Source organism: Lissotriton helveticus, chromosome 5_1, assembly GCF_964261635.1.
Source record: "Lissotriton helveticus chromosome 5_1, aLisHel1.1, whole genome shotgun sequence".
In the NCBI taxonomy this organism is placed as follows: domain Eukaryota; kingdom Metazoa; phylum Chordata; class Amphibia; order Caudata; family Salamandridae; genus Lissotriton; species Lissotriton helveticus.
In genome coordinates this window covers 434,914,667-434,930,925 of record NC_136065.1, presented here as the reverse complement: position 1 = coordinate 434,930,925, position 16,259 = coordinate 434,914,667, and the positions used below count along the sequence as shown (strand labels likewise).

The following is a 16,259-nucleotide window of genomic DNA, read 5'->3' as shown; positions in this document are numbered from 1 at the left end:
GAACCATTTGATCTTTCACATCTGGAGGACTCCTTTACCACTTTCTGGATTGACCTTACATCTTTCTCCCCCCGTATAACTTCAGTACGTTCACTGAGGAAGTATTATCGAGACTTACTGTCGGTGGGGGAGTATTTCAGTGTGATTGATGCATTTCAAGACTCACTATTTTGGACTCGTTTCTGCTGCAATTGTTTGATCCTCCTTCGACACTTTGACTCTCCTGTCAGCACAGTGGTTCTAATGGTGGGAGCTCGCATGAAAGATCGTAAGGGCCAGGGATGAGCTTGACTGTCTGGGTTCGATATCAAGACTTTAATGGACGCTGGATTCTGCTGCCTTTGCGGGGGGCTGGGCGGTTGTCATAACTTCCCCTATATAGTTTGCTAGTAATTTCTTTTTAAACATTTTTGGATCGTAGGGGTCGTTTGCTTTTGGCGGGGGGGGGGGGGAGAGACCGGGAGCATGTATGACGAATTCCTCCTCCACTTTTCCATGTTTGGTATTTAGTTAGATGGGGCGACAGGCACACTGCTAGTTGGGGTTGGGCGAAAGTCATATAAAGGGGTGCAGCGAGGGGTGTTCGTTGTATAGTCTTAGTTGTGTTTCTATGTTTCAAACTCCTATTCAAATCCTGGTAGTGGATGCCTTCCCGTGGGGTTATCCTGATTAGTGGGCAGACGGGTCCTAGGGTGCTAGTGTTGCATTAGACTTTCCACAATGTTTTGTCTTTAATTGCTGCTAATGGATAACTATCGAAGATCCGCTCATTGTTTCTATCATATTGCCTTCGACAACCAGTCTATTTCCTTGTATTTTTAAAATCCTGTTCTTAACGAGTAGTGGACTGGTCAATAATGTCGAATAGTTGGATTGATAATTACTGTGTACTGTGAGATCGTACGCCATTTTAACTCGATATCTGCTTTCACCGTACGGATTCTCCGTTCACTGCTCACCATTTATCTGTATAAGAATTGCTTATTCTGTGATGTAAGGCGCCTGCCACTGTACTTTTTGTTATTATTTTTCACTAATAAAAAACAGAGAAAGAATGAAGCCAGAAGAGTAAACTTAGTAATATTTTTGTTCAACTTGGCTGGATACACAGCAACTTTTACCTGAGCCCGGGGAGACAGCCTAAGGGATCTTGGGACTGCTACCTTATAGTTTATTACATAAATTCCTGAGTGGGGAGTGATTCCCCGGACCACGGCCTACTGAAAAAGCTGCGATTTAGCAACAGCAGTGCACAACTCATACCTCATTGAGTGTATATTGGCACCACTCCCACGTGATGACATCAGATGCTTTTGAGAGTGCCAAGGCCCAAGGCACAGAGTTCCACAAGCAGATTGGTGTGACCAGCGTACAGATTTTTACATTCTTAAAAAGTACATGGGTTTTAAAAAAATTACATAAAGCGGTATTGTGGCTGTGATCTTTTTTACTTTCTACATTTAAGAGGAAAGAAAGTTACAGCAAACTGTTCTCCATCATAACACTTAAGGTCATGCTTAACTTTAAAAGCTGCTCTACGGCTTCCCATATAAAACAAGTTTCTGGTTTCAACAGGAAACTAGATTTATATTCAAAGGATGCATTAGTACACATAGTAGAGATGCCAATCCTTAAGCTTCTTGACAATTCCTTTAATTTACTACAAGTTGACTTAGGCTTCCTTTTTCGATTCCTCATTTATATGTAAACCTTTTCTAAAGGACATAACAAATGTAATGAACTATACAGCTCTCGCCCAGTCACTGAGTCTGTGAGCAGTGGCTAGTTTATCTCCAGGAAATACTAGACTTTTCCCAAAGGGTATTTTTTTATGCTAAAGGTTTCCTTTGCATATTTTGTTCTCATCATAGATGGAGGGGTTAAGAAGACTTCCTGTAAAATAATTGTTCAAAAATTACTGGAAGGGCTAAAAAAATGGAAAAGAGTGTGGGCGCCCTGGCGAAAATACTGGGGATCTGGGGTGTTTACATAGATGTGTACTGGACGGGTATCTGTGTACTGTCATTGTTCCCTCATGAAAGCATTGCTATTTTTCTCTGTGGTCACCTCATAGATAGATTTATGGAATTTTCATGTATGGTATGGTCTCAAGAGCATTTGTTAATAAAAAAGATTTATAAAAAAAATTTAGAAGGTTTAAATATTATTGGATGATTTAAAAATATAATGAGTTCACCAGGCAAAAAATCAAGCTCTATGAACTTTAATGTGAATATTCGGCAGGGGTAGTAAAACGTGAGCTTTTTCATAAGAAATAGCTAACTGATGTCAGTTGTGCTAGAATAATGTTCCTGTTACTTGTAGGCTGCTATCAACTCGATTGTTCAGAACATTTTGATTAACACTTCAGCAGCCCCATCTTTTTCTGGCACTGTTATAGATTAGATCACGTCCTTCCTAAAATGAAAGAACTAAGGCTGTGGTCCTCTGTGTTTATCATATTAAGAACAAGTCCTAATTCATGGTGTTCCACAGGGATCCATTCATTCCTGGTTTCTCTTCAACCTTTACATGCAGACCTTTCCCCTATTACTCCACTCTCGCTTTTAAATGTACATCACTTTCTCCTCATCACATATAATGTCTGAATAATATCCCAACAAAGTACTGCCACTCTGACAGAAGTTTTAACAATCATCTGGTAGTGGATAGCCACAAATTTCCTGAAATTAAATTAATCATAGACTGAGATTCTACTTACCGCTTCAGTCAATACAGACATGTTGGGTCTCCCCGTGCCCAGAAATCATGGGTCCACCAACTGCACCCTCTAAAGCAGTGCATAATCGTGATGTTCCTCTGGACCATACTCTGTCTTTGGAGGCCCATGGTACAATCATCTACGCAGCCCTAAAAATATCTTGGCCGGTTATGGATCCCAACCTACATATTATGGTGATCAACGCACTCATCATATCAAAACCAGACTACGCCAATTCTATATATTCTTTCCTCTGTAAATGTGAGACACAGCTATTCGCATGCTCAATTTTATTTATTTCTCTAGCCTCTTGCACCTATTGAGAAGGGACAAGTTTATGAATATCGCTGAAGATCCCATGTAAGAAAAGAAAATAATACTTCTCTTTAACACCAGCTCTACATAACCAGTACCATCATTAAAGTCAAACAAAACAACACTTCTTACACATGCAGCTATTAAACTGGGAGCAGGGTTCCAGGGATTTCTAAGTTCGCACTTAAAAACCCCCCACCCTGAATGAAATAAAAATGCCATGACCTTAACTCCCTTATTTCTTCTGCAGGCCATCTAGCGATACACATTTATGCAACTGAATCAGCTGGCTAATCCTAGATGACAACACCCACCTTCACAAACCTTGTAAAAGTGTTTAATCATTCAGATACTCAACATTAGAATGTTTTTCAGAACTGCAGACACGTCAGTTAACTCCGTCAAAATGCCAACTCCTACGTTGTCAGAATAAGCACCTTCCCATTTCCTGAACACCAATTCCCAGTGAGAACCCCAAAACTCTTCCCACACCCAGCAGAATCACAACAGCAAAATGAGTGAGTGCATCGTAAACACCCCCAATACTACTAACTGGAGTTTCGTGCTGCACTTCTCACTCTAAATATCCTACGTGCCCAACCGCCAGCTCCGCTCCGCCGACCTCTCCCTCGCCACCGTCCCGCACATCCAAAGAACAACCACCGGTGGCAGATCCTTCTCCCACCTCGCCGCTAAGACCTGGAACACCCTTCCACTCAGCCTACGACAGACCCAAGACCTGCTGACCTACAGGAGGCTACTCAAGACCTGGTTGTTTGACCAGTAGCAGCACCCCTCCATTTTCCCCCCCAGCGCCTTGAGACCCTCGCGGGTAAGGAGCGCGCTCTACAAATTCTGTGATTGATTGATTAGTTTCTAGAACCATGCACTATAAAACCTCTGATGCACTATCTGATGCAAATTATGTCAAGCATTTCCGTTTGCGATGCTGTAGCAAAGAAATAAAATACAATTCATATTTTCCATAAGAACAAGATAAGGTAAAGGGATAAAAATATAAATATTTAGGTAATGGCTGTGGCTTTAAGAACGAATTTCAGACAGCACTATTATACAACTTAGCATCTCTAATTAATGTTAAACAACCGCTTAACAGTTTAATTGAAACACATGGTGCTAAGAAAATGTAAAGTATAACAGAACATAAAGAAGGGCGTTAAGCACAGTCTATTTTGCCATCTCCACATTTGACATCTAAGACATGAAAACCCAAAGGGGCCTCTCTTGGCCACATTGCCAGATACTCCGTTTTTGCTTTTAATAGCCCTACTGAAACCTCCAGCTGTAATGCTTTAATTAGCTATGTTAGCAGGGGCTGACTGTAGCAACCTGGAACAAAACAGTCAAGATGTAATTTAAGCAGAGCGTGAAATGATGCAATGAATATACACAACCAGGGCAGGAAACGCCGAATTGCTGGAGCCTTGAAATACGTGTTGGCTGGGGTGCAGTCAAAGGGCACAATTTCAGCACTCAATTTGACTTTCTAATTTCAACTACCTCCATAAACTTTGAACAACTTATTAATCACCTACTTAAATTTAAACCCCGATGAAAAAGGGTTATTCTTCAGTTTTCTATTAATAAATAAGTGCCATTTCCCACAGACCCTAGGCATTTATGTTTCTTTTGGGTAATTTAGTTAATAGTCAAATTCTAACCGTAAAAACAAAGATCTCACTCTAGGTATAAGACAATCTGCCTCACAAATTTGTAAACGGCATCATCCAATATCATTTTTAGATTTAAAAGTACTGGCAACACCCTTGGCCCTACAGTACTATTTATTTCTAAACACGAATGGAATGAGAGCAGTAACAGCGGGTTGTTTTACTAATCATAAGACATTAGAATATGAATATGGGGATAGGATAGGGAAAGTTTTAGCTCGTCAACTTATGGACAACCGCCTTAATACTAAGATTAAGGCTATTAAGGGAGAGAGAGGCACTATCTATAGATGCCCCGAGGCAATAGCTAACCAGTTCTCCATCTTTTATCATCAATTGTATTCCCCAGATCCATCACAAGATTAAACTAATATGCAGAGCTACTTACAAGATAGCAATCTGCCGACCCTGACAGAGGAACATCCTTCCTCACTAGAACAGGAGATTACGGTTGAGGAGGTATTTGAAGCGATTGCGGGGCTATCATCAGGGAAGGCGAATGGGGAGGATGCCCTCCCGGCTGAGCTCTATAAGAGCTGTAAAAGTCTTCTGGCTCCAGTGCTTTGAGATGTAATCTCTCAAGTTGGGATCACTGGACGGGTTCCAGATTCATGGAATATGGCCAATATAATCTTTTTCTTAAAGAAAGATAAAGCTCCAGAGGTACGGGCTTCGTACCACCCGATCTCTTTAATAAATGCAGAGGCAAAGGGGTTTGCTAAGGTATTGGCCGCCCGGTTAGCTTCAATGATGGGCAGCCTGGTTTCTTCACAGCAACATGGGTTAACACCATGTTAACACGGCAATAGCAACTTTTGATGCTGCGGGGAAGCTAAAAACGGAACTGGGCAAGGTTTTATTGGATGCAGATAAGGCATTCGACCGGGTGGCCTGGGAATATCTTTGGGCAACACTCGCTTCATTTGGGAATAAGAAACATTTTCGGAAACTGGTCAGGGCTATGTATCATAATCCAATGGCTAGGCTACAGTATTTAAATGTTAAAACTACTCCTTTTACTATTCGGCGCGGTACGAGGCAGGGCTGTCCCCTTTCTCCTCTTTTATTTCCCTCTTTATATAGAGCCATTCCTTCAGGCACTGCTGGCTAGCAATTTGACCTGCCCGCTGAATATTGGATAGCGTCCTCTTAAACTTAGGACATATACCGATGATATAGCTATTTTTATGGGAAAGCCAAGGAAGGCTATAGAAAATATTAACAGAGAGGCTAAGCAGTTTGATGTTTCTCCGGCTATAAGCTGAATAGCAACAAAACCCCAGTCCTTCCTAACTTTCAGCCGGAAGCCCCGATCAAAGGGGTGTGCCCGAGGGTTACATATCTCGGGGGACATATTTCGTCCAAAACTGAGCTTATATTTTCATTAAATTATGATTTTTTTATTAGCCACAGTTACTAAACAACTGAAGCTGTGGCACAAGCTTCCTTTAAGCATCCTAGGCAGATGCAACGTTATAAAAATTAAGATACTTCCCAAATTTCTTCACTCCACTACGAATTCTTAGTGGATTTTTTAAGAAGCTGGATGGGGTTTTGAGTAGCTTCATTTGGGGCTATAAGAAGTCAAGGCACGCTACTGATGCGATGAAGCTACCTTATAATAAGGGGGGGTGGCTTAGACCTTCCTGATTTTAAACTTTATTTTTGGAGCGCTTTTGTTGGTCGTCTACGCAGTCTTTTGAACCCCCAGCAAACGGACTTTTGGCATTGGCTCCTTCTCGGGGGTGAGAGCCAGATGTTCTTATATTGAATTAATGACCCTAACTATTTTAAACATGTACGGTTCAAGACTATTGGAGACTGCGTACATATTTGGCAGGGCATTAAAACTAAATTTTCTTTTAAACTCTCGCACCTCTTTGGGGTAACCCAATGCTGCCCGGAATATTTCAGGATGGTACGGCTTGCCAGTGGGCTAGGTATGGGGTGTATTCCTTCGGACAACTATATGATTGTAATAGTTTTAAGACATTTGAGAATCTCCAGCTGATGTTTGAAATCCCTCAACGCCTGTTTTTTAAATACCAACAGGTTAGGGATTATCTTGTTAGAAACTTGGCAGATCGAAGTGTTTCTGGATCAGATATGTGGGAATGCATGTATGCTCAGACCGGGCAGGCCATCATCAGCAAGGCGTATCAAATTCTTTGCCAGAGCAAAGGGCTGTGAGAAATTGGCTTCCAAGTGGAGTGAGATTTCGGGGGGAAATGTTGTTGAGAATATGTAGATCGCTCTGGATACTATTGCCTGTACCGAATTTACAGTTGCAGCAATTTCGAATGCTTTGTTTACTCTATTATACCCCTGAAAGGATTGCCAGATGGTCTCAAGGCGGGGCAGGATGGGGAGGGATCCATGGAGGGACAATGCTGAACTGCCCTAAATGCGGGCTTTATGAGGCTGGTATCATTCATATGTTTGTTTTGTGTCCTGCCTTAAAGTTGTTTTGGGATAAGATAACAGAAGCAATCAAATGCAGACTAGGCAGAGATTTCATGCTTTCCATAACTTAAAAAATGTTAGGGTACAAGGAAGATGTCGGTCAGAATAGGCCTATTTTGACAATTATGCTGGTTACTACCCGGCTGACGATAGCTAGAGCCTGGATCTCTCCTAATCCCCCCACCAAGATGGAATGGTGGTTAACTCTTAAGGAAACGGGGGAAAGCCCTGGCTAAGGCAAGGGGTATTCAGGCTTTAAGAAAGTATAGGACCACATGGACCATATTTAGAAGAGCCATAAATTACATGCTAAAAGATTATGGATTGCCATAGGAATATAGGGATGTGTAATTCTGTAAGAGAGCTTCAACCGCTGGGTTCTCATATTGCTTTGCTTTTGCTTTATATATTATGTATTTCTCTTATCTTTTGCCGATTGTATGACTGTACTTCTTTTTGACAAAAAAAAATTCATAATAAAAAAAAAAAAAAAGGAATGAGAGCAGTAACAAAGTTTACAGAAGAAGTGTAGGTATATGTTCTTCCAAAATAAGACTGAGATCCTTAGGGTTATATCAACCCATCCTCACTGCTAACTCTGGACGTCAGGATATGTATAAAGGAATTACTTATGAAGGACCTACATTACAGAAAGACACAGCTGATTTGGCAGAGTTTATAAAGCTCAGACAAACCTTCAACAACTATGTAAATGCCAAGCATGCTGTCTCAGTTGCTGTATTTGTTTGTAGACTTGCCGGTAATGATGCCTGTAGGCTGGTTTAGGCCCCTAGATGCACTGATGCAAGACTTTATTTGGGCCGATGGCAGGCGCAGGGTTGCGTTGCGGACTCTGTAGCGCCCCCTGAGCGAGGGTGTATTGGGGGTTCCGGATTTTGAATTTTACCAGCTGGTTGCGCAACGTCAGTGGGTGGTGCAATGGTTGGAGGGGGGTGAACCAGAAGGGAACATTCTTGGCTTAGCCTGGTCAATACCCGCGACTATTACCTGCTAAATTACTGAACCCGGCCATTAAAAGCCCCTATACATCGATTCTACAAACCACAGCTTTGCAATGCTGGAGGAGGTGCATGGCTAGACTACCGGATAGACCGAGCTATACACCAGTGTTGCCACTGCTAGGGTTGCCTTATGGAGAACCCCAAGCGATCTTAGGGGCGGAACAATTGATGGCCTGGGCGGAGGCCGGGATAGACACGTCCGGGGACTGTTTTCTAGATAACTGCCTCCTCCTCTTTGCGGAACTAGCGGAGAGTTTTGGACTACCTGTGGCCAATTCCTCATGTATGAAACACTGATGCGGACATTCGAACGACTGTGAGGTACGGGAAGAGATGAGTCTCCTACACATGGGGTCCTTCATGCACTGATAATGCTGGGTACCGCTGGACATCTAATAAAATGGCTCTATGCGTCGCTCCTAAAGAAGTCACTAACACTGATGCTTGCAAATGGGAGAGCGTTCTTAGTAAACACTCACTGATGAATGGCGCCACGTCTTGGAATCACCTAAGAGAATAGCCGCAACAACCGCCTAAAATATCTACAGTTTAACTATGTCCAGATGTCGCATATGGCCCCACACCGCATACAAGCTGCCTTTGGAGGGGAACCTAGAGAGTGCCCAAGATGGAAGCATCTGGATGTGGACTTTTTACACATGACATGAATCTGCACAAACACACAGGGCTTTTGGGATGCAGTGATGACTAAAATTAACAATACACTGGGACGTCCACTGGCCCACTCAGTTGAGGATTGCCTATTAGGGTTATACCCTTGACCGCCTAAACGTAAGGCGGGTCACCGATTCATCGATCCTTAGCCCTGGCCCAGAGGCGAATTGCGATCACATGGAAGTCAGCAATAGGACCACAGCTTGAGGTCTGGAACAGAGAAATCTGCAATTGGGTGGCAGCAGAGGGTAGAGCACTACATAGAGAAGAGCTGGGAGGCCTGGGCAGCACCCCATCACAGAGGCGTGGAGGGAGATCTTATTTAACTGGGAACACCGAGCGGCCCCAATAGTGGGGAAGAGGGGGACATACTGAATTGACGGACTCGGACTGATGGGCTTTAGAGAGCGGCGCTGCTCTCGCCAGGGGACCTCTTGCACTGGACTCCTTTCCCTGTCCCCTCCACCTTCCCAGTGCCGCCATGAAAATTTGCCAAACCTTTGAGATATATGCAGCATTTTTGATGCCCAGGTGGGCCTCCCCCTTGTCTCCCCCCACCTTGCCTCCTCCTCCAACCCGAGGGATCCCCTAACGAGAAATCATCCGCCGGGCTGGGGGAGGCAATGATAGTGACACCAACATGCACAGGCTGACATTGTTCTCATTGTTTAAGTTTTCTTGTTCATTGGATAATGACAATTATATATATGTTAGCAAGTGGGAATAGTTAAAGAAGGTATTTAATAGTCAAGCACGAGATTGGCCCCATGGTTGAGAAATTTTTGATTATAAGGCACAAGTGGATGGGATAGTAGGAAGAAGTTGTCCAAAGACATGATACACTGAAACAAATGTTTAATTGTAGGTAGAAAAGGATTGAGATGTGTATTGTTTTTGGGTGTAATGCAGGCTCACAACGGTGTCAATTATAAGTCCATCGCCCAGCAGAGCAAAAGTAAGCAATATGTGTCTGGAGATTAACATATCCTGAGATAACTTATGTAAATGTTAAATTATACGATTTTAAATGCCAATAAACATATTTTTTTTCAAAAACCTATGTAAATGGCCAGATGTAGTTTATCTCGCTAAACCGCATGGCACTTTATGTTTGATATTTCCAACTTCCACTAAAAAGATCTGAATATATTATCAAGATGCAGATTCCTATGCATATTGCAGAAGATGCACTTCCACTCCAGGGTTTCGAATGACCTTTTCCATCACACTACTACTAGGCCTCTCAAATGATAGTTGTAAGCGAGTGGGTCTTCTTCTACACAGGATGAGCCTTGCATGAGGCTAAATAGATGTGCAGCAGTATGCACAATTAGGCATATGGTAATAGAGAGCTGAAAGCACTTTCATCCTTCACAACTGCAGCACTAAGTGTAGAGAGGGTTTCCACTGATATGGGATGAAAAAATTACGATCAGATGGGATAAGTCATTCTGGGTTGAAAATTATTTGAAAGCAGTTTCAGAGTTGGTGGGATTTGGAGATTGGGACACTACTGATTTAACAACAGCAGTGGACCTGTCAAGACCGGACTATATGCTGACATATGAATAAACAAGTGTTGAATTTCAAATGCCTTCCATGCAGTCTTTTTTATCTATCGACATGCAAAGGAAAATACGTGATGGGGTGTCAATGATAGCAGTGACAGTAGCTGATGTCCACCTAGTGTACTGTCTCCAGTAAAAAAAGCTTTAGATGTGGGAAGAATCTGTCTACAGAGTGATCTGCATTCAATTGTACCATTCATTTTTCAAATGATTACAACGATTGGCCAACAGTTGTCCAAGGGCAGTGGGTCTTGAACAATATAGCGTCTGAGACTACAAAGAGTTTTTGCATGGCTCCAGTGTCATTTACCTCAGATATCTCCCTACATTAGTGAAATACTGATATAAGGATATGTGTAAGATTTTCATTATTAGTAATTTTCATACAACAGTTACTTTGATTATCAGCAAGAGCTGGAAAAACGTTCGAGGGCAAACAAGCATGAAACCCCGGTCTTGTGGAGTGCTGCAGCAAAATGCAAAGTGCAGTTACTTTCCAGGTATTATGTAGATTAGAACAAGGAGACCACCCTGGCAACCTGCTGATCAATCCAGCCCACGTCTTGTCTGAACAAAACATGACAGCAAACTTCAGACAGAAAGACTTGGTAGTTGCTGAGTTGTGGAGATGGAGAATTGCATTCTAGGGGCCAGATATACGACCCACCAATTTGCGAGTCACAAATTACGTCGCATTTGCGACTCGCAAATTGGGATGCCCAACAGTGACTGAGACACTGTTTGCAATTCCCAATGGGGTCGCAAATTGCATGCCTCATGCATATTAATGAGGCTGTTGCAATTTGCGACCTCAGTGCGAATGGCTGGCACTCCCAGGGATGGTGGCCTGCTGGGGTCAGCAGACCACCATGTCTGGGACTGCTTTTAAATAAAGCAGTTTTTTCTTTTTTAAAGGCAGCCGTTTTCCTTAAAGGTAAACGGGATGTATTTAAAAAAGAAAAATGAAACTTTTCAGTTTCATTTTTTAAGGGCAGGCATTGGTCCCTGGGACCACTGCCTGCCCTTAAAAAATATTTTTAGAGCCACTCGCAAATTGGGAAGGGGTCCCCTTCCCTTTTGAGAGTGGTTTACCACCCTTCTGGGAAGGGTGGTAAACTGCGACTGTTTGTGGTCGCAAAACAGTCATAAATCGCTTCAGGAGTCGCTATTAGGAAGGGACGCCCTTCGAACGCCCCTTCCTAATAACGAGTCGCTAATACTATTTTGCGGCTCTCAAAATAGGATTAGAACATGGGCCACACGTTTTTTGCAGTCGCAACGGGTCTAAACCCCATATGCGCCTGCAAAAAACATTCGTACATCTGGCCTTAAGTATATTGTTTTTACCAGTCTTGAGTCTAATGTGAAACATCGATTTTCCATCCAGAGGCAGACTTTCCCGCCACTCCACCTCTTTACCTGGGTAACCATTTGCAGCAAATCTTGACACAATGGCTAGTCTAAGATGAGTTGTATCTGTGGGCTCTATCAGGATTTTGGGGGTGGTCAGGCGCTTTGCTACCATAATTCGATTTCTAGGGACAGCTTAATACCTAGGCCCCTAGTGCTTCTCAGGCCATCAAGCAGGGCATCATCACCAATGCAAGGCATTCCGAGACGTTCAGGGCATATAGTGCTATGGCCTGTCACAGGTGCTTGTTGGCATGCCTATCCACTTCAGGCCATGGGCATTATATTGCCCGCCTCCCTTTCATGCTGTGCTCAATGGCGTAGGAAGGGGGGTGTGGTGGAAGCGGGCTGCCCCGGGTGTCATCACTGAGGTGGATGACAACATGGCAAACGTGTTTTAAACTAAATTTTGCCACTTTGTTAAGACGGGGGTTACAAGTGTCATCACTGAGGTAGGTGACAAAATGGCAAAAATATGTGTTTTATTGCTTTATGTTTGCAATTTTTTCAAGCCGGCAGTGACAAGAAATTTTCCGCACCGGGTACCACCTGACCTTGCTACGCCACTGGCTGTGCTTAGAGCGTTACCACTCAGGATGTCGCCTACACTTGTGTGACAGAAGTCCTGACACCCAGAACTGTGACTGTTGTGACAATTGTTAGCCCTCTACATCATAACAATCACATTCAATCTTGTCCCACAAGCAGGCATCCCAAAAGCCATGACTGTATGTTTCATCTGAGAGACTGGCTACCATGGAATTCGAGGGTCTACTGCAAGGTTCCAGGACCCCACATTCTATAAAAGCCACATCCGTGGCGTGGGCAGTTGCTTGGCTTTCCTCCCTGTTCAGAAGAAGAAGCCGCTGGTTAGACTCTGCTCTGAACCTATGTCGCTTTGCTCTTCACCTGTGTCCCTCTGCTTCGTCTCTGCTCGTCACCTGTGTCCCTCTGAATGGGCTCAGGTCTTCACTTGTGTTTCTGACTCTCCAGTCGAGATTATCTTCAAGCCCGAAGTCGAGAACATCTTCCAAGATGGTTCCTCCTTGCAGCACTTCTTGGAATTCGCTCTGCAGTCACTTCAAAGACTTTCCTAAATCCTATTATTTAATCAACCCCTATCATTATTGTCTTGCGAGAGTTAAATATTACTTCTCTGAAACGGGGTACTCCTGTTGGGCCCCTTTACTGTTCCATGTACATATGTGTAGGTACTCTGTCACAACTTAAACGTTTTGCTGTAACAACTGTCTCTTGGGCCTCAGCAGTCATATATTAAGATCCTGTGTCAACCTTGGTTTCTTATTGGCGTCTCATATTTTGGAGCATTAATAACTGCTATAGGACATCAAAACAAGACCACTCACAGAGCGATTATTTAGGCTCGAGCACGATAAAGGTACTGTGCCATTTATAAGCTGAATATTTGCCACAATGCATCAGTTACTAGAGACCTTTTGTGTATGTCTCATTTCTTTAGCATGTTACTATTCATGCGAATTCACTTAAGTGAAAAAATGGTGTATTTTAAGAGAATGTAAGAGCAGAGGTAAACGTAGTCTGGTGTTCTGTTTAGTATTAAAAAGCCGTCACAGAGATAATACATCTTGGCATTTTGATACAGCTGCTGCAATGCTAGTTTTGTTTAATTTTTAAGGGCACATCTTAACTTGGTGGAGGGGAGGCGGTTTGAGTGTGGGTGGGAATAGTTGGGGGTTTGATTTTCTTCTTGTATATATGAACTGTCACAATATAACAACTGCGAACTGGGGACACCAATTGCAATAGGATATCGTTATGACGCAACAGTTACCCCTTCTTCTGTATTGCTGCTAATGCTTGAAAAACAGTAACATTATCTTGTCATAAAAAAAGCCATCACTCTTTAGAGACGGCAAAACATCTGAGATAATCTCGATCGGACCGGATGAGCTGTGTAACAAGCAGGTGACTTCTCTTGTGTGCCTTTTCCCATATTTCTTTCCCCCTTTACTGCCAGTGCCATGCAGGATTGGATGTGTTTCTTGCTGTTGATGCGGGAAGGAAACTGGTGGGTTCCACGTTGTTCCCACACCCTCATTTGAATGCACAGGTTAGTGGTGACTTGATTCTGACAAGGTGCAGTTTCTCTTGCATCTGGAGTGGCGAGGTTGGCTTATCTTTCGCACCCATTATCTCATGCAAAAGATATGATCTGGGGTTTATGATCACACCACAACACTTCCTAAGCGATCTGCCGTCAATACACTTGTATCTCATTGGTGAGGTCGCCATGCTACTTCACATATGAAGTAAAGAGAATGCGATGTAGGCATGATGGAACTTAAGAGGAAAAGGCTAACTTCAATGAAGCCAAGATCTGTCATTCAATACCTGAATAATGTATAGAACAGTGTACACAACACTGGTTCTCACTATCTCGTGTCCCTTTCATTCATTCATTCCCTTTCATTCAGGGATATTGCAGCCATAGAATACAAGATGGATGGACAATGGTGCTCACACTTTTGTATGAATCAAGTGTAGACTAAAATGTAAGCACGGGTGGAAAGAGATGAGTTATCAGAACACGAAATACAAAGCTTCAACTGCTAAGGTGTCAATGCACAAACCTCACACATACACACACAACGTCTACTGCTGAGATCTCAGCCAGAAGTCTTTGGTCTCAATTCAACAGCAAAGAACTTGTAGAAGACCATTCTAAAGAAAAAAGTGCACAAATAAATGACAAATGCGTCACTGGACTCAAACTTCTTCCATAATTTGATTGGAATCGAAGCCCAGATCCTGTGCTTCAAAAGGAGAAAGAAATCGGAAGCAAGGGGTACTATATATTCGCTTTTAAAAGGCATAACTAGCTTCTCAAATACATTTTGAAAGTTGAGAAATTACTATAGCAAAATTTAACTCACTGAGGACACTTTGTCTTTGATGGCCCTTCGAACGAGGAAAATAGCAGCACGAAGCATGTTTTTCAATTCATCCTTGGATGTTCCATTTGACATCTCCATCAATTTTCGATACACAGCAAGCAAGGCATCTTCTCGATATGACCAGGTTTTGGAATAGGCTCCTGCGACCTAAACAGGAAGAAAAGTAGAATTAAGACAATTGCAGGATTCAAAAGGTCTTCTTATTCTTGCAATGCTGAAAATGAAATGATAATAAGATTTCTAAAGTGCGCTACTACCCGGGAGTTTCTGGGAGCATTTATTGAAGGTTAACAAGGTTTGGCCTCTTTACTTGGCCAAACTGGCGAGTGAATTAAATTTCCTTTTATGGTGTCCCAATTTGAACCTTTAAATTCTGTACTCCTCGATCCTCTGAGGGCCAGCTGTCAGCGACTTGGCTCTTACATCTTCTGTGTGTGTTTATTTTTCAGAGGCTGAGACATAATCAACATACTCTATACAATCCTCCGAGTTACCTTTGGGGTATCATTTTAGTAATCTGTGTATTTGCTTAAACAATTCAAAGGAATATGCTACTTACCAGTATGCATCTGTTCTTGGCATGTAGGGCTGCTGACATTTATATCTATGCATAGATGGCTGCCTAGTGTTGGGTCCGGATGATTGCACATTGTTGTCTTGGAAGAGTCTTCGAAGTATCACGAGATAGGTGGCTCCTCCCCTGGACTACAGTGCGCATGGGCATCCCCTCCATGCTCAGATTGTTTTTCGCCATTGTGGCAGAGATGGAGTATGATACAGTAAGTGATGACCATGCTTGAGAATAATTCTGAGTGCTACAGCTGCGACAGGCACCGGGGAGGAGGGTGGGCGATATAAATGTCAGCAGCCCTACATGCCAAGAACAGATGCATACTGGTAAGTAGCATATTCCGTTCGAGGCATGTGGGCTGCTGAATTTATATCTATGCATAGAATAAATAGTAGTACCCTCCTTAGCGGCGGTTGCCCGAGCCAGCTGCAGCAGTCTGAAAAAGAGTTTTTAGAACAGCTTGACCTACAGCAGCTTGCTGTTTTGAGTGTACATCCACACAGTAGTGTTTGGTGAATGTGTGGATGGTGGTCCATGTGGCTGCTCTACAAATGTCCTCTAAAGGAATGTTACCCAGGAAAGCCATGGATGCCCCTAACTTGCGTGTGGAATGCGCTTGCGGGGGAACCGTTAATGTGCGTTTAGCCTTTTGATAACAGATTTGTATGCACGTAACAATCCATCTGGCTATACCGGACTTTGAAATTGGGTTGCCCTTGTGCTGTGGCGAGAAGGCAACAAACAGTTGTTTAGTTTTCCTGAAGTCTTTAGTCCTGTCTATGTAATACAGGAGAGCCCTTTTAACATCTAGTGTGTGTAGTGCTCTGTCAGCCACTGAATCAGGATTTGAGAAAAATACTGGTAGTTCAATAGTCTGGTTAATGTG

The 16,259-nt window shown here is 42.9% G+C and overlaps 1 protein-coding gene across 2 annotated transcripts in view; it reads right to left on the bottom strand.

Annotated features, from left to right (window-relative positions):
- The window catches only part of CEP104 (centrosomal protein 104), a 577,612-nt gene that overhangs the window by 257,701 nt on the left and 303,652 nt on the right, over positions 1-16,259 (bottom strand). For both annotated transcript variants that reach the window (XM_078642632.1, XM_078642633.1), the window contains exon 11: positions 14,782-14,949. In XM_078642632.1, the coding sequence (XP_078498758.1) occupies positions 14,782-14,949 (168 nt within the window). The remainder of the gene's footprint in view (positions 1-14,781; positions 14,950-16,259) is intronic.